The sequence below is a fragment of the Mytilus edulis genome, chromosome 14 (assembly GCF_963676685.1).
Source record: "Mytilus edulis chromosome 14, xbMytEdul2.2, whole genome shotgun sequence".
NCBI lineage: Eukaryota > Metazoa > Mollusca > Bivalvia > Mytilida > Mytilidae > Mytilus > Mytilus edulis.
In genome coordinates, this window is record NC_092357.1 from 42,720,102 (window position 1) to 42,739,846 (window position 19,745).

The following is a 19,745-nucleotide window of genomic DNA, read 5'->3' on the forward strand; positions in this document are numbered from 1 at the left end:
TTTTGTAGACAAAAGGTGCGCCTGGCGAATAAAAATTGTCATTTATCTTTGCTTGATATGTAAGTACTGGGATGTCATTTCGTTTGAATGCTTTATCAACATGCATCCTTAATAGATAAAAAATAATCAAAACTAAAGCGAGAATATGTATCAAATACTCAGCTAAATACGTCTTCAGTACAAAACAGTTAATTCAAACACGCTTTACTGTAAAAAGGTAAAATCGTTTTTCTCTTTTCGATAATAATTTTTGCCTTTTTTTGCTCTTTCCCAAATAAAACTTTCCGGGGTAGCGATATAAATTAATGCTTTAAAGCAGATATAGAAAAGTTCGATCTGGAAGAAAACCAATGAATTATCACAAATTCATCACGTAGAATTCCTAAAATATAACGAGAGCATATTTGTTTTTCGTTATTGTTTTGTCAATAAATCAGGCCGTTTGTTTCTTATTTGAAATGTTCTACATCAGTTATTTTGGGACCTTTTATCGTTGTCTATACGATATGGATTTTGCTTTTTCTTACTGCTGAAGATACCGCACGCTGACCTACATATTTTTACTTCTATGTCATTTGATATTTGGTGAAAAGTTGGCACGTTAGAAATAACCACATTTTTTTATCTGGAAGTTTTTGATGAATTATTCATTTAACAATGATTTTGTCCTGTTGTTAATGCACTTAACGTTAGTGTTGTTGCGTTTTCGGACAAATTTACTAAAAAGAAACACACTTCTCATTTTCCTAAAAAGTCATTGAGACAGTAAAAATCAAAGATGTACCAAACATATTTCTAATGTCACAGGTACAAATTAAAATAACCAATTTAGTTGAATCGTGAAATTGTGTCAATTATACTGAAGTTTTCCTGTCTTCCGGAATATTTTCAGTTTTCTCTTTTTTTTCTTTATGAATTTAAGCATTCTAGTTTAAGAATAACCTGTGGCGTTCGTTTATTTATTTTTATATTTGCTATCAATCGAAACATGTGAAAGTTTATAATATATAAAAAACAAACAGATGCTCATCTGTCAACGTTGTTGTTTAATGATTTAATCTATCGTTTCTAGTTTTCCAGACAATAGACAAACCTTGACAATTTCCACAAGGGAATGGTAAACATTTTTTTCAGAAGACTATTTAGAGGAGCGGTATACTACTGTTGCCTTTATTTAATAATTGTTGGCTTATTTGTAGACCTTATTTTGCCAAACATATGCCTATTACAATTCGTTTCTATCTATTACAGTTTCTGCAAAATCTTCAACAGGGTTCCATATCTTCTTCAAAGGATGATAACTCTAATAAGTAGCCATTGACGGTTTCGTAAGTCATATTTTGCACACATTTTGGTTCGTAAAATTTCATTCTATATAATAATTTCTTGAAAAAAACATATACAAGGTAAACATTTGTCTTTTAACCCATAACAATTTACAAATTAGACTTATATGTAAATCATATTTAGCATATCATGGATATAGTTGTTTGCAAATATGCATAACAGGGTAAACATCTCCTTTAAATGTTATAACTGTATAGGGACCAATTAACGATTTCGAGCGTGTTCACTTTTTTTTGCCAGACAGCTTTACTCTAACTGAAAATATATCATCTAAAGGATAAATTTAAATTTCTAGCAACAGTGACTATGCTAGTAAAAATGAAAAAACCCAAGGGAACAGTTTAAAACAAGATCGTACAAGGAACATTGAACGAAAGTTTGGTAATATCAAGAATGATATTTTCAGAAGAGTCTAAAAAAAAGTTTAAAAAGTAAAATAAAAAAATTAAAAGTACCGAACTCCGAGAAAACGTTCCGAATCAAATGGCTAAATCCGAAGCTCGAACACATCAAACGAATAGAACCCATCTGTCACAATCCTGATTTAATATAGACATTTTTATATGTAGACAATGTTTGACTAAACCTGGTTTAAAGCGACACATCAACGCACGACGACAACGGACGGCAAGTGAAGAACTAAACAATTACATGTCCCTCCATGTAAGGATAGAGTATGAATGCTTAAAGATTTGAAAAATTGATAATTTATTTAATGCTTCAGATCTTACTAGATCGTAGATGCGTTAACAGTAATTTAAGAGAATAAATATTCAAAGTCAGATATACTTTTTAAGAAAATTTGCTCCATTATAGCATATAATACATTTGATAAATACATGTTCCATTCTAATAGTAACGTATTTTGGATCACTGTTGACAAAATTTCAATTTGAAAAGTAACTCAGAATGTAAATTATCTGATTATCTAAATGATCTAGTACACTTTCTACATTCGTCGATGACCTTGGCAACAATGAAGCCGCCAACAACCACCACTGGTATATATAGTATAAATACCGCGCGTCCCACTAGTCCAAGAGTCTGGTCTTTGTCTTGATTCTGATGAACTGAAAATTAATATGATTCGTTAGAATAATGTACAATGTATGATTATTGGAAAGTATAACCAATGATAAGAACTATTTAATCTAAAAAACATGTTAAACCATCCTTTGTTGATGCTTACAACTCGTATAGCCATGTTACACTGGAAATGTAACTTTTCTGTGAATATTAATTCGCATTCAATCTTTCACGATTTAAACATACCATTTATTCAACATATTGTTTTCCTTGTTATTAAATTTTTGGAAGTTGAGAATTATCAGAGAGGTGCCTAAAAAATATCTGGAGCACCATATGCATCAAATAAACAAAATTCAAAAAGCATTGGCGACAGTTTTTTTTTATCAAACTATTCGTTGCTTGGTTAGAAATATATCAGTTTCAAAAAATCATATACAAGCTGCAAATTTCAGACTGTGACAGATATAGCCTCAAAGTAAGTGGATTTAACTAGCTACAGTCTACTATATATAGGTACAATGAAATCTAACGCCAACAACAGGCGCTTCAATATGTAAGTTCCAAAACGAATTTCCGTTTCAGCCTGTCGGAAAATTATCTGTGATTATAAGAGAAAAAACCAAGATCCAACATGATCCTGTATTCAACTTCGGGTCGAGGATTGCACAAAAGATTCACTATGAATCGACAGTTGAACACAAATTCTGAGTCGAAACAATGACATATTTTTGAACCAGATACAACAAAGATAACTGTGGCTAAGATTGGATTAATTTGGATAAGTGATGATAAAATGATTTTTTTGACACTCCATCAGCAAAATACACAAAAATAAAACAAAAGAACAGCGCTTGCATTGCTTCTCTTCGTCTCAGTGAGGCCACAGTGACGCCTATACAATTGAGGAGGAAAAAAATTGTTTGCATAAAATTAATCTTACACGATAAAAATTAAACATACCTTGTTTTGCTTTCTGTTCAATCTGAAGACAAACATCATTCGCTGTCTCAAAACGTTGTTTGATAGTCTTTGTTCCGACGCAGCAGTCTAGCTCGAACGGATGGTGAATGCATCCTTTCGAGATGTGATGATACTTCAGGCTGATTCCAACTTTGTAAAATACATGATTTCGAACAGAACTTATGTTCAACAATTGCGTTATATTCTTACCCTATAAATAAAATTTTATAGAATAAGTATATATTCAGTTCTCAATTTTCACCAACGTAATCAATTGTTTCAACTTAAAATATGATGAGAACATAACACTAAATTGCATATTACAAAAACAGTTCATAAAACCTTCAAACGACAAAGAGTTTCCTGTAAGGTGGAAATATGATGCAATTTAACGATAAACCATTCGCGAAGGAGACAATTTAATACTGTTCTTTTCATATCATATGTAGGGGAAGAATATGCTTCTAGATTTGTTTGTGTTTCTTTTTTTACCGACATACACTCTATAATTTTCACATACTAATTTGTTTGAGAAACAGTGTTTTTCCATATCAAAATGTTATTTTCAGTTATTTCAAAGGGATATATTCACCCTCACACACTATTTTTGTAGTTTGAAAGATTTGATGTAATTTGATTGTTTGTTTTCCATATTTTGGGGCTTTGTTTACCAAATAAAATTGAAAGACTTTTAATGCACTTGTGTCATAATTGACAAATTTTACAGTGATTTAACAACATACCCCAATAGACGCTCTGCAAGCAGGAAGTGGAAACACTTTTTCAAATTTCATCAAAAATGATATATGGTCGTCATCTTGCTTGAAAATAGTGTTGTTGCTTCTTGGATGGTCTAAATATATCACGTTCAATGTTGTTACAATGCTATCAACTGATATTTTAAGAGTAAACATTGGGTTCCATATGTACATTTTCGAAAGTGTATATTGATATGTTGTTAATTTCAGTAATGCCGATACATGTTATAACTGTTTTCTGCTCTCACTTCTAGACGCAATAAATATATATGACAATTATGGCATGATGTGCTTACCCTAAAACATTTTTTAATATTGATTGTCTTTACTGTTTATGTACAGTTGGAGGCATGGATCTAATAAAACCATTGCATTTGAGGGATATCCTTACAAATATTGAAATACAATCTTAAAAAGACTGCCGAACCGAAGTACTCATAATTGCCGACAACAAATTCATAACATATGATTTGTTCAAAAATGTGTTCTCTATTGAAATCATATTAAAATAATGTATCTATGAAAATCATATTTTAGCAATACTATGTTTATAACGGTAATGTTTGCATCATTTTAACTGAAGGCTAAAATGTGTAACATTTGCATTCTGTATATGCCAGTACAAATTTAGGCGCTTAAATCCCGTGGTTGTCTTTTTTTATTAATGTCTAACATATTTTGTATAGTTTGTTATTCTGTATATTCACATCGTTATTTTTCTGGATTGAATTATTATATATTTTGTAATGTTGAGGCTTTTTATAGATTGCTTATCTGTATGGCCGTACGGGGACTTATAGTTGTTTAAAACGTATATAAGCTGAATAGTGTTTATTTAAAGAATACATGTAACTATGTTGTATTTATTGCTTAGCATTTGTAAAACATAATTTTTACTGTCGCAAACTAAGCTATGTAAAGGGATATTTGAAACAATAATGTAAAGTTTTGAAGACCAAGCTTAAAACACAACACAGTTATCTCTATAATGCCAGATATTAAAATAGATTCCATTTAAGTAAATATGTCTACTTAAAAACGCAAAAACTGTTACCTTCTCTTTTGCATCTTACCAAAGTGATGTCATAGGTATACTTCTGATGTCAAACATAAACACTAGACGTTTTTTTCGTACGCTTACATGGTCATAATATTAACAAAAATTAAATTTTAAGGAGCAAAATATTACTTTTTTTGTTTATGATTTTAAAATTATACATCAAAGAATTTTAAAAGGTGGCTTTCTTCAATTTATAAACAGGCATTGTAGAACGTGGTGGAATACAATATTGACAACGGATAATGAAAAAAATATAGTTCTAAATGAATTGTTTAAGAATATGATTTGCTGTGTTTGAGACCCATTGGTGGCCTCCGTGTTAAATGCTATACTTTGACTTTTTATTGCTTACAGTTACATATTGTAACTTGGATGAAGAATTGTCTCATAAGCTCTCATACTAAATCTTCTTATATCTATCGGGTTGTTTTCTACTCTTGTTTCGGATTTTCTTTCACATTTTTATTAAGTATAACGAAGAATAACGATGTGTCCTCGTGTCGCGGTACAGAATGTACGACAATAGTTTTTTCTACAATTTAGAGGATAGTTTTCTCATATCTTTATTGAAAATATTAATTTGAAGAGAAACGCACCAAATCCTATTGAACATAAAATTTTGCAGATATACTTACATTCGAAGTTTTCCACGGTCATATTTAAAACTTTCTTGTACGTATGAAAACCATGTTGGCATGTATATGGCACGTTAACGTCACCAGATTCTAATGACGTAATAGTTAAAATTGAGGTACGTTTTGCCTTGTCAAACTTTTCGGAATATTTTGTATCGTTTACAGTCTTGCCATTTACTACCAATACTTTAACGTTGTCACCTTTACTCCAATGTCTGTGGTTGCTAAGTGTAGTATTATCATCCAAATTACAGTGTAATTCAATATCTTTTCCAAATACTGCTGGTTTAGTGGCTAAGCTCCATGATACTGATCCTGTAATAAATTAGTAATAACAAACCAATATGCAGTAGAATATATCATTTATTGAATAGGTATGGGCTAAACTGTTATTTTTATTCCAATTTATTAAAATTACATCCAGGATCTTATTGACTATGTAAACCTTAATATATGTGTATTATGCATCATGGTGTTATGGTTAACGTTGCTCTGTAAGTACTTAAAACGGATGCAACATATCATTGTATCTGCTCCTCCTGTCAGATTACGTGCGATCAATCCCCGTTTATAATGGGATTTGTGTTGCTCAGTCTTAAGTTTTTGTATGCTGTATATATTTGTCTTTTAATCGTGTTGCTTTCTTGCCATTGCATTTTAGTATGTCTTCGGCTTTCTGCAGAATACTACTGTGACATCTTTCGTCTCTATTTTTGCTCGTGAAGTTGTAGTGCCATCGATATTTTCCTCGCATACATTATTGTATGTAAATGTAGAGAGTCTTATAACAACAACACTTTAGGGACTGCTGCAGAAAATTTATTGATCGAGATGTTTCGGTGCCTAGGGCACCGTCATCAGGATAAAAACAATACATAAAATCATGTTGAAGTAAAAAATCGGGTTGTTAAAATTTAAACGTCACAATGTTACAATGGTAAGTAACGTTATTAATAGCAACGTACTGAAAGTGAAAGTGAAGGAAACATGTCGATCAATAAATTTTCTGCAGCAGTTCCTAAATTGTTGTTGTTATAAGACTCTCTACATTTTATGTTTTTATCATAACGACCGTGCATACCCTCGGGTATCCACTTTACGGACTCTATCGTACTACAGACTCACCAGGCGTTGGTTCACTTTCGTTTGTAATTGATTGTATGTAAATGTATAATATAAAGATTTGCCGTAAAATATCACGTACGTATTTTAAAGAATTTAAAGTAATCGAAGATATAATTTAATATGAGGTGTATTCGCATAGAGTGTTGTCAGTACTCACCATTTGATAATTCTATACGGAGCAGTAACAATAGACATATCTGTTCAAATAGAAATTGTCAATACAGTAGTCGTTAAAAATCTAACAAAATACATACAATAAAAGCATACTTTATTTTACACTCCAGCAAAGACTTAATGTCATTTATATGAAAATATGAAAATTTTGAAACAAGATATAGTTTTAAACTTCCCCCCATTAATAAATTACAAGGTGATCAGAAAATGAGACAATCAGTGTATTTGATTATGAAACAGAACATGTATGTATCACTTAAAAATCTCCAACGAACAGAGCACACAATGTAACGCACCACATTACTTCGAACTCAGTATGAACTAACAGAAGATATGGTACTACGACTGTATGAGTGCCAATGAGACAACTCTCCATCCAAGTCACAATATTACTGTTGACTAGTGGATGATGATACTTGAACTTACCACGATCCCAATATGGCGGAGGGGAACCCCGTAAGATCTTTCTCTCGTAATTTCTTTGTTTTTACAGAAATGCGGCTAAAATTACTCAGCGGTCGTTTGGTTACATTTATGTAAAAACATAGAAATTAAGAGTAAAAGATCTTACGGGGATTCCCCTCCACTGTATTGGGATCGTGGTAACTTCAGTTACCATCATCCGCTTGTCAACAATGAATATGTAAAAGTAACACACTATAGGTCAAAGTACGGAGCATAAGCTCACAACGAAGCAGCAAGCTATAAAGCCGCCCCCCCCCCAAAAAAAAAATTTTTTTTTATTAATCCTGCATAAATAGGCTTAAATGGTTATGAAAAATTTGGCTTTATAGGATTTATCTAAAGTAATCACTGATAACGTACCTTTATTGTACCGATAAGTTAAAAACAAAAATTAAGATTATTTTGTATCTTAATATTAATTGTAACGACGTAAGTTTTTGGTATTTCAGTCTTAAAACCGGAGACATTTTTGTTTATGCTTTAACCTTTAAAAACCAAAAAGATCAAAAGACAGTAAAACCCAAATTGTCATCAATACATGTTAAATTCAAATGAATTAAATGTTAAAATTTAATTGTCATTTTAATAATGAAATAAAACTGGTCATTAATTTATGTCATATCTTAATCACGTGGTCTATTATAAAACTACTCACAACCAACGACTTACCACTTGGAAACTTGGCAACCGGTTTTTATCTATATTTTCAAACACCATTTTGCTATTTTCTTTTCTTGCTTGATTGAATTCTCTCTTGCTGCATTTAAAAACGATAAAAACTTGATGTTCAACTGATAGAGCTAAAAAAACATTTATCTAAAATTACATACTTCATATCTTTTTCTTATATCAAAAGGATGGTAAATAACACAGTTTGATATTTTAAAATAATCCGAATCTGTTTTAACTTTTTTCATGATGTTCATAAGGTATTATGTTATACAGTGTATGTAAAGTGCGGATCCTAAAATATCATTTTTACTGTATATGCCATAAATGTCTAATGTAGAATGATAAATAAACAGACGAACTTTTTTTAATTTTTGAAGAAAATGAAGAAAAATACTGTTAAAATGTATATGTTCAGAAATACATAATACTAATAAAACAAAGTAAGAGATGCGAGCGGGATTTATCGCGCCTAAAGCCATCCAACTGTGAAATATATACCAAAATAGGTGAATTTTAGGACATTTCACGAACAGATCGTGCAGGTGCTTTATAACTAACAGGTGAGATGTTGTTGCAGTAAAAAATATTCATTTTAATACAATTATTAAAGTTGAATAACGTAGAATATGTTTTGTCATTCAGTTTCTTCATATTTAACTAAATTCCACTATGATGATTTCGTAATGCTAGTCATGTTTACTGTCGAATAATGATACTATTCTTTCATTTTAACTGTGGAGCGAATCATTAGTATTGTATATGCGGTGCATTTTCACTGTATAATTATTATTTTTTGTATCTATTACAGCTCATTTCTTTAAGCATGTAGAGCAAGACTTTAGTTGATTTGCTTGCTTTTTTTATTGGATAATAATTATGATAACACCCAATTTAATTCAAATATTAAAAATACAGGTTAAACTATGCCTATTCATATTGTTTAAAAATGTCAATCTTATTTACAAAGTTTGTATAAACAATTATAAATACAAAGCAAGCAAGCCAACCAAAGTTTTGCTTTACATGCATTAGGAAATTAGCTGTAAAGCCTTAATTTAGCCGACTTGCTCAAATAATAGATAAAGTAAGAGAAAGATTTGATAAAATTTAACTTACGGATAAAAGTTTGGTTTTAAAACACTCTACTAAATTCAATAGAAATAACATTTATTTCAAATATATTCCATTTAGTTTCTTATAAAGCGTATAGAGATATTTATCCTTATTTTTTTTATCCATTTCCATGACACTTCACCACTAATTACGTACATCTTGATATAGATTGCACCTTTGTTTTCCCGTTTAAAAGGTTTTACACTGGAGCCCTTTATAACTTGCTGTTCGGTGTGAGCCAAGACTCCATGTTGAAGACCGTATTTTGACGTATAATGGTCTACTTTTATAAATTGTGACTCGGATGGGGAGTTATCTCATTGTCACATACGACATCTATATGGCTCAAAAACGAAACGAGACGGGATAAAAAGGGATGAAAAAATCTACGCTACTTTTTTAATATATTTATAATGGGATTTATATGAGTCAAAATAGAGTAAAATAGTGGGTCGCATTTGGTTATAAGCGTCACGCCGGATTGCCGATTTTTTGCAAGCGTGACAGGTGAAAGTCAAATGATTGTGTAGAGAAAAACGGGAAATGAAGTCTAGCGGGACACGGATAATTACAAAAAATTAGAACTGCATAGTATAAGCGGGATACGGGAATCTGACAAAAACAATAAGCGGAATACGGGAATCTGCCAAAACAGTAAGCGGGATCCGGGATCAGAACCCCCCAATGAGACCCCAGAAAAAGATATTTTTGTATATTCATCCTATTGTTACAGTCATGCCTTCAATAACAAAAGTATCCGATGCATGCATTTTTTCATATTTTGGGTCCCTTTTTCAATTTTGTGGGGTCCAAATTTATAGACAAAAGTCCTTTAATATAGATATTTGGAATTCGTTGACATGCTGAATCTGACCATGTATCAAGTTTGGGGATTTTTTGCCTTGTTGCTGAAATAGCCCACATAGAGTTCCAAAGGGTCTAAAATCAACAAAAATGAATTGTAGCATGCATTTCGTGTACAATAACCCAAATGTGCATGGTTTTACCTCTGTGGTAGTATCCATTCGCGGATCTAGAATTTTTCATAAGTAGGGGCCCACTGACTGCTTAAGAGGGCCCGCTGCTGTCACGCTCCAGTGATTCACTATATAAGTTCAAATCAAGGAGAAACGTAATCTGAAGAATACAATATGACATTTTGAGAATCGCTTTTGTTACAAGTTTGAAAAGCTATATATTTGATGAAGAATGAATGAGGAGTTTGTATTTCAATTGGAAAATACATAAAATTGAGAAAGGAAATGGTGAATATGTCAAAGCGACAACCACCCGACCATAGAGCAAACAACAGCCGAAGGCAACCAATGGGTCTCCAATGTAGCGAGAATTCCCGCACCCGTAGGCGTCCCTCAGCCGGCCCCTAAAATATGCATAATAGTACAGTGATAATGGACGTCATACTAAACTCCGAATTATACACAAGAAACTAAAATTTAAAATCATACAAGACTAACAAAGGCCAGAGGCTCCTGACTTGGGACAGGCGCAAAATTGCGGCGGGGTTAAACATGTTTATGAGATCTCAACCCTCCCCCTATACCTCTAGCCAATGTAGAAAAGTAAAAGAATAACAATACGCACATTAAAATTCAGTTCAAGAGAAGTCCGAGTCTGATGTCAAAAGATGTAACAAAAGAAAATAAATAAAATGACAATAATACATAAATAACAACAGACTACTAGCAGTTAACTGACATGCCAGCTCCAGACCTCAATTAAACTGATTGAAAGATTATGTCTTTATCATATGAATATCAGGTACAATCCCTCCCGTTAGGGGTTTAGTATCATACTATCATAAAATATATATGAGAAGAACATAACCCGTGTCATGCCAACAACTGTTTTTTTTAGAAATAAATGTGTTTAGTTCCGATGCAAAGACCCTATCAGTGAATCAATGTTAAAGCCAAAATATGCAATCTTTAATGACCTGACAACAGTATCGTAACTATATCCCCTTTTAATAAGTCTATTTAAAGGTTTTGTTAGTTTCTGAGGAGAATACTGACATTTTTGTGCTTTATAAAGAATATTTCCATAAAATTTTGGATGTGAAATACCTGAACGTATAAGATGTCTGCATGTTGAGTTATATTTACGAATTATTTCCTTATACCGGTGATAAAATTTAGTAAATGTTTTGACCAGTTTGTGATATCGAAAACCCTGGTGTAATAATTTTTCAGTAATACATAAATTTCTCTCGCTAAAATCTAATACATTGTTACATACTCGAGCGAATCGTACAAGTTGAGATATATAAACACCATAAGATGGTGACAAGGGAACGTCACCATCTAAAAATGGATAATTAACAATAGGAAAAGAAAAATCATCTCTTTTATCATAAATTTTTGTATTAAGCTTCCCGTTTATGATATAGATATCAAGATCGAGGAAAGGGCAGTGGTTATTGTTATCATTAGCTTTATTTAAAGTAAGTTCTACAGGATAAATTTCTTTAGTATACATACTGAAGTCGTCATTATTTAGAGCCAATATATCATCCAAATATCTAAAAGTATTGTTAAATTTTTGTATCAAATGTTGTTTTGATGGGTCTTTGCTAATTTTAGTCATAAATGTATCATATCATAACATGTATCATAAATCCTAAAGTCATCAACTAAGTTTTTTTTCATTTGTTGCAAGTGCATTTATCACATAATTCTACAATAAAAATTCCTCGTATCTTTAAAAATTCTACATTAATAATGACTGCACTAACAGTGATAATTCATCGCATCTATAGTTAAAATGCATCGCTTTCAATAATCGATATGCTATATTATGATGCTTTTATAACACTTATTTGAAGTTTAATGCTATGTTTGTATATTATAAAGACATATCACAATGAAAATATGTTAAAACTTAACTTAAAATCCTTTAACTTGATATTTTCAAAACGTAAACAAATACAGTTTTCCCATGATCCTTTATTCTACAATAGACATACCCGCATATAACAGTAAAAATGAACTAGCTGGATTCGCACTTTATATACACTGTTATATATAAATATATAATGATTTAACTTACTTGAAGAGGAAATAATTTCTGAAAAATTCATAAATCAGTAAAACATTACTTTTAATGAGTGTAGATATCCATATATTAAATACCTAGAAAGATCCAATCTTCAGTTTTTGGAATTGAGGATTGTTAACCTATTCTATATGATACATAACAATGATATACTATTATCGTCGCCAGTTTTAAAGTATTTAAATGCAAAGTTAATTGACTAATATACAATAATTAATTGATTGAATGTATATGCATTGTTCTGCAAGGGACATATGATGATAAGTTTACATTATACATTGTCGGTACTTTTAGTATAAAACCACACACATAATTACAATGCTGTTTGTTTTATTTGACAAACAGTCAAGTAATTTTGTATCACTACAGTACTTGCAACCTTAGGCGTTACTGTTTGACGTGAACTTGACTGATCGGTGAATGATCGATGACGGATGTTTGACTAACCGATGAGTGATCGGTGATCGGTGACCCATAGGATCCGTCAGATAAGTCAAATAACCTATGTGAGAGTTACCCTGACAACTGTCACCGATCGACCAGTAAGTTAAATTTATGCACGGATCGGACAGATACGTATATATTTAAAATTCTTATGTAAACCGAACTCCACAGTGTTTACAATCGATGAACGCGGACCTCTACGAAGCGGTCCTACTAAAAAGCGCCCGGGAGCGCCGGGGAAAAGAAAAAGCGCCCGGGGAAAAGAAAAAGCGCCCGGAGAAGGAAAATTAGCGCCCGGAGAAGACAATTAGCGCCCGGGAGAAGAAAATAATAATATTTTATAATAATATTTTTTTTCCTTAATTTACACGTTATAATTTGTAATAAAATTAGTTGCAATACAAAAGTAAAAATAGTTTAACAGAATAAGATGCTTAGAGCGTTAAATTGTTTGTGTTGATTAATATTTTCGTATTAAATATTATAAACATCAGAGACATATAATACATAATTGTATTATATGACTCTGTTAACATGAACTTATTTCTACGAAAATGGTTATTGATGACCGCCATTGGATTTTTGAACTTTTAATAGTTTCGAACAGGTTGTTTGTTCATGAAATTAAAAGAATGTCAAAGAAATGATATTAAAAGTTTGTTCCCATTGTTTAGAATTACCAAAATTAATATTCTTTTTATCAAATATTGTACTATTTTATTTGCAATCAGTTATATTTTTACCATTTTGAGACAAGTCTTCTAATTAGAATTGAGATATAATGAGAATTAAAATACTTAAACTTTTATTTTTGTGGAATAAGAATGCAGTTATTGATTTATTTTGATGCAAATTATTAACCATCATATGATTTCAGTACTTTTTGTACATCAGGATTGGCTGTTCTTCATAAAACATGCCTACTTTAAGGAAAAAGATATTAAATTTTTGTAAGCGTTACCTAAAATGCAAATATTTCTTCATTTTACTAAAAATTATTGACCGCCATTGGATTTTGTACTTTTTATAGTTTAGTTTTTTTGTTCATAAATTTAAAGGAATGTCAGAGAAATCATACTAAAATTTTGTTGGCATTGTTTAAAATATTCAAAATTATTCTTCTTTTTATCAAAAATGATACTATTATATTTGAAATCAGTTATTTTTACCATCTTGAGACAAGTCTTCTAATCAGAATTCAGATATAATGAGAATTAAAATACTTAAACTTTTATTTTTGTGGAATAAGAATGTAGTTATTGATTTATTTTGATGCATATTATTAACTGTCATATGATTTCAGTACTTTTTGTACATAATGATTGGCTGTTCTTCATAAAATAATCTAACTTTAAGGAAAAAGATATTAAATTTTTGTACGCATTGCCTAAAATGCAAATATTTCTTCATTTTACTGAAAATTATTGACCGCCATTGGATTTTTTAACTTTTTATGGTTTAGAATAGTTATTTTTCATAAAATTAAAAGAATGGCTGAGAAATCATATTGAAATTTTATTGGCATTGTTAAAAATAACCAAAATTATTCTTCTTTTTATTAAAAATGATACTATTTTATTTGAAATCAGTTATTTTTACCATCTAGAGACAAGTCTTCTAATCAGAATTGAGATATAGTGAGCATTAAAATACTTAAACTTTTATTTTTGTGGAATAAGAATGCAGTTATTGATTTATTTTGATACAAATTATTAACCGTCATATGATTTCAGTACTTTTTGTACATCAGGATTGGTTGTTCTTCATAAAACATGCCTACTTTAAGGAAAAAGATATTAAATTTTTGTACACGTTACCTAAAATGCAAATATTTCTTCATTTTACTGAAATTATTGACCGCCATTGGATTTTTGTACTTTTTATAGTTTAGAATAGTTTTTTTGTTCATAAATTTAAAGGAATGTCAGAGAAATTTTACCAAAATGTTGTTGGCATTGTTTAAAATAATCAAAATTATTCTTCTTTTTATCAAAAATGATACTATTATATTTGAAATCAGTTATTTTCACCATCTTGAGACAAGTCTTCTAATCAGAATTCAGATATAATGAGAATTAAAATACTTAAACTTTTATTTTTGTGGAATAAGAATGTAGTTATTGATTTATTTTGATGCATATTATTAACTGTCATATGATTTCAGTACTTTTTGTACATAATGATTGGCTGTTCTTCATAGAATAATCTAACTTTCAGGAAAAAGATATAAAATTTTTGTACGCGTTGCCTAAAATGCAAATATTTCTTCATTTTACTGAAAATTATTGACTGCCATTGGATTTTTGTACTTTTTATAGTTTAGAATAGTTTTTTTTTCATAAAATTAAAAGAATGGCAGAGAAATCATATTGAAATTTTATTCGCATTGTTAAAAATAACCAAAATTATTCTTCTTTTTATCAAAAATGATACTATTTTATTTGAAATCAGTTATTTTTACCATCTAGAGACAAGTCTTCTAATCAGAATTGAGATATAGTGAGCATTAAAATACTTAAACTTTTATTTTTGTGGAATAAGAATGCAGTTATTGATTTATTTTGATACAAATTATTAACCGTCATATGATTTCAGTACTTTTTGTCCATCAGGATTGGTTGTTCTTCATAAATTATATTTACTTTAAGGAAGGGATATTATTTTTTTGTACGTGTTGGCAAAATATTGTAATTTCAATTGCAATCAGTTGTTATAAATGATTTTCATATGTTTTTTTGTAGAAAATGTGAATTATTCAAGAATAAATCTGCTTATTTCTTTCTTTTTAAGGAATATATTTATGTTACCAACATTGGATTTTTGTACTTTTTATTGTTTAGGAGTAGTTATCTTTTTTATTAAAAAAAGACTATCAGAAAAATATAATGTAATGTTGTTTGCATTGTTTAAAATTATTTCTATTTCTTGTTAAAAAATACAGCAGTTATTTTTGTAATTTGTTATTTTAAATGCTTCGATTGTGACGAGAATATAGAAAGTCCGTGATTATGATTATTTTTAAGAATTTTATGATGATAAGGATACAAAATTTTAAATATTGAAAAAAAAATAGACTACATTTTTCAATAACTGATTCTTTCATTTTGTTTTTCCCGAGAATGTTTGAAAAATAATGAAATAAAAATCGCGATGTAGACACCGTTTTAGAACTCGCCGGTTTTGAAAATAAATAACCTAAATAAAACGAAAAAGACCATTCTTTAATGATGATATTTTAATTTCAATTCATAAAACTTTGCTAAATAATTAATAAACAAAATGTATCATTGAACGTTCGATTTTCAAGAGTCGCCATTTTAATTAGATTAAACGAAACTAAGATTCCGTAATTTGTATTAGTTTATCATGTGACGTATTAAAGTTCAATCCGTCATCAAGGTCGATCGGTACTATCCGTCCGATCAGTCAATTACTTTTACTATAAGTCTGACGGATTGCTGACGTGAGTTTGACGCGAACTTGACTTGATCCTGCAAATACGTCCACTGATTTCGAAATATATGAATTTTTCCTGTTTTTTTTTGTGAAAATGTCTGATACATGTACATTTTATACAAATGATGCTATTTCTATAAGGAGTTCAGATGAATATCATCTTTTAAAAAAAATTTGATTAACACAAACATTAAAACACCGTGGAGATTTATATCGTAACTTGCGATTTTTCATATGACAATGGAGTAGGATCTGTAAGATCCCTTTTTGGCCCCCAAAATATAGCAGTTTTATAATATTGTTAAAATGTAAACTTTTAGCTATTTGATTGAAAGAAGAACACTTCTGTTGCATAAATATCGGCTGTTTTTGACAATACAATGCACATGTATTGGGTAATATCATCATGTTAACTTCCTGTAATCTTCACAATATTAGTATTTGAGTTCATTGTTAGATGGTTTCCGTCTTAAATGGAAATGGCCACATTTGTGTTCATTCTTAATATTAAGATGTAATTTGTATATCATGATAATATATAACATATATAAAGGTTGAGGATGAACACGGATGCGGTCATTTTTGACAAATACCATCTGAAAAGTGATATACACTTATATTTTTGTCCGTCAAATGAGTTTAGCCTTTTTCACCTCAGTGTTATAGTGTGTTCTTATATTGTACTACATGTATTATACCACTGTTCCAGGTTAGGGGAGGGTGGCGATCCCGCTAATATGTTTAAGCCTCTCACATTATGTATGTATGTGCCTGTCCTAAGTCAAGAGCCTATAATTCAATGGTTGTCGTTTGTTTATGTTGTGCATATTTGTTTTTTGTTCAATTTTTACATAAATTAGGCCGTTAGGTTTCTCGTTTGAATTGGCCTTATATAGCTGACTATGTGGTATGGGCTTTGCTCATTGTTGCAGGCCGTACGGTGAACTATAGTTGTTAATCTATGTGTTACTTTGGTTTCTTTTGGAGAGTTGTCTCATTGGCAATCATGCCACATCTGCGTTTTTTAAATTAATACTTTTGCAATTAATTTGATAAAACTCAAGAAATCCCCCTAACATACACTCACATAACATGCAAAAACAAAGAGTTAATAAGCATGAAATAATCTAAAATTATAATAATTCTATAGAACCAATATGGTGAACAGGCAGAAGGTTAATAATGATAAACTATTGTCTTTAGATGACACGATAGTACTATATAAAACGCACACATTACATGGAAGAGAAAATCTAACATGATAATTTCGAACAGTTCATATTTCAATATAGTTATTAATTGACGTATTTTCATTATCCACTTGATTATAATTGTTTTCAATTGTTTTAATCCAACATAACTTCTAAAATCATGAAGCTAGTTACATCGATAATATGTTTGATTGTATGGTTTGGACATACCGGTAAGCCATATTATATTACAAATTGTTGTTGTTTTGTTATCCATTGTTTCAGTTACAATTCTTTATGTAAATTTGTCAAATCACCATCATGTGGTTAACAGGGGGTTACAATATTTCCATACTGAAAAGCTACTAACTCTATAGAAATGAAACAGAATATTTGTGATTTTTTTACTGTCATTTATTAATTACACCAATTTCGTACTAATATTTTTCATTTTTTGGTGGCAAATTATTTAGGAATTTTGGGCCTCAATGCTCTTGAACTTTGTATTTAATTTGGCTTTTTTAACATTTTTTTATTCGATATTCTTTTGTAGTCGAAACACGTGTCAATCCTGGTATCTGTGATGAGATTATTTGCTGTAATATTACTCAAACGGTGCCTTTTTAAGCTTATCTTGTCAAACATTGTCAAATTTAAAGCAAACCGACTGACAATAACATTTTTTTTACATTAATGCTTTTAACAATGTTTAAAAAAAAAATCATCATTGATATTTTCTTGTCTCAATCGTAGCGTACGCTCCTTAAATCCGCACAGTGTTATTTAAGGTATAAATTGTCGATAAGGAAATCATTTCATGTATAATTTGCCTTTTATCTTTTGAAACACAAATGAAATATCAAATAGTTTTAAATAATGAGGCATACATTTCTTGTGTACAACGAATGTTGAAAATCATTCATCACTAGTTTAGATATAAAAGACAGCAAACACCGACAATAACTAACTTGTAGCAGGCACATCAAAGAATTTGACAGGTTTAACATGATTGAGAATGCTCAACCCTCTCCTTACCAAAGTTGACATTTTAAAGGTTGAACTTGAAAGTGAGACGTGTAAACGTTGAACTTAAAAATGTAAAAACGTTGTTAAAAATATTTATTTAATTAAAAATGTTGACTCCTTCATTGCACTTCCAATGTGTTATGTTTAGCACAAATGTTTGTTTTAAAAAATGCCTTACAAGAGTTGATTCATTTATGTTGATACTGAATTAGTGTGTACATTCAATTTGAAGTATTGTTTTCGAGCTGCAAATTGTTAATGTTAATGTTCTACTGTTGTATTTGACAGATTCAAGAGAATTGTCAAGATATAGTGTAGTGGTAGGTGAAAATGTTACACTATCTTGTCCTGAGCGGTCCACAAAATCTGTGACATGGTACGGCCCTCCAAAGTATACGCCATATAGAATAGACGGTGAAATAAATCCTGAACTAATTGACAAAAACATCGCAATGAATGGGAATCATAGTAACGGAGAATATAATCTAGAAATCATCAATGTGTCGTACTCAAACCAAGGGGAATACAGATGTAGACTGGTAAACAACGATGGACCAGTTGAATATGAGATATTCTTAAATGTATCAGGTACATTAAGGCAACAGTAGTAAATCGGTATATAAAAGTTATAAATAGAATATGACTATCACGACCTTATAACAGTAAATTCAGTATATATATATTAGCGCAGTTAGATACCTTATAATAGTAAATTCAGACTATCTTCGAGCAGTTAGATACCTTATAATTGTAAATTCGGAATATCTATGCGCAGCTAGATGCACTTATAATAGTAAATTCAGTATATTTTAGCGCAGTGTAGATACCTAATAATAGTAAATTCAGTGACCTATACCTTAGCGCAGTTTACTAGCTACGTATTCCTATTCATTAAGCTCGACATGTATATTTTTTTATTTTTTGACATTGAAAAGGGACCGTGTTTTAGATACCATAGTTTAAGTAGGTGCAGATGTCGATGGCCTTACAATGACTATTTACTCAATGTATTTTACATTTTAGTCGCGCCACTGTCAAGTGTACAGTCATTCATGTCATCCGTTTTGATAAAATTCAATTCTACAATGGAACAAAACCATTAAGTAAACAATTACAGGCTTTCCCGTTACAATCGATTACGTTACCCGGATGTTTCTTGTTTAGATAGATAGAGATTTCGAAACTTCCTGTATTTGCCATTGTACGAATTTTACACCAA

General features: G+C 30.4%; 1 protein-coding gene across 1 annotated transcript; it reads right to left on the minus strand.

Moving 5' to 3' along the window:
- Positions 1–2,042: 2,042 nt before the first annotated feature.
- LOC139502596 (uncharacterized) lies at positions 2,043–8,306 on the minus strand. Its single transcript, XM_071292132.1, has 6 exons — positions 8,223–8,306; positions 7,072–7,111; positions 5,790–6,104; positions 4,080–4,189; positions 3,337–3,547; positions 2,043–2,417 (listed from the first exon to the last, which is right to left on the minus strand). The coding sequence occupies exons 1-6, from the start codon at positions 8,268–8,270 to the stop codon at positions 2,272–2,274; spliced, it is 870 nt and encodes a 289-aa protein (XP_071148233.1). The 5' UTR covers positions 8,271–8,306; the 3' UTR covers positions 2,043–2,271.
- Positions 8,307–19,745: the final 11,439 nt, after the last annotated feature.

What these genes read in the sequence shown, in the direction of transcription:
- LOC139502596 (XM_071292132.1), bottom strand. Translation starts at nt 8,270, where the DNA reads ATGGTGTTTGAAAATATAGATAAAAACCGGTTGCCAAGTTTCCAAGTG. An exon ending in GGTTGCCAAGTTTCCAAGTG is followed by an intron (nt 7,112 to 8,222) that starts GTAAGTCGTTGG and finishes CTATTTGAACAG; the next exon opens with ATATGTCTATTGTTACTGCT. An exon ending in CTTGCAGAGCGTCTATTGGG is followed by an intron (nt 3,548 to 4,079) that starts GTATGTTGTTAA and finishes TTTTATTTATAG; the next exon opens with GGTAAGAATATAACGCAATT.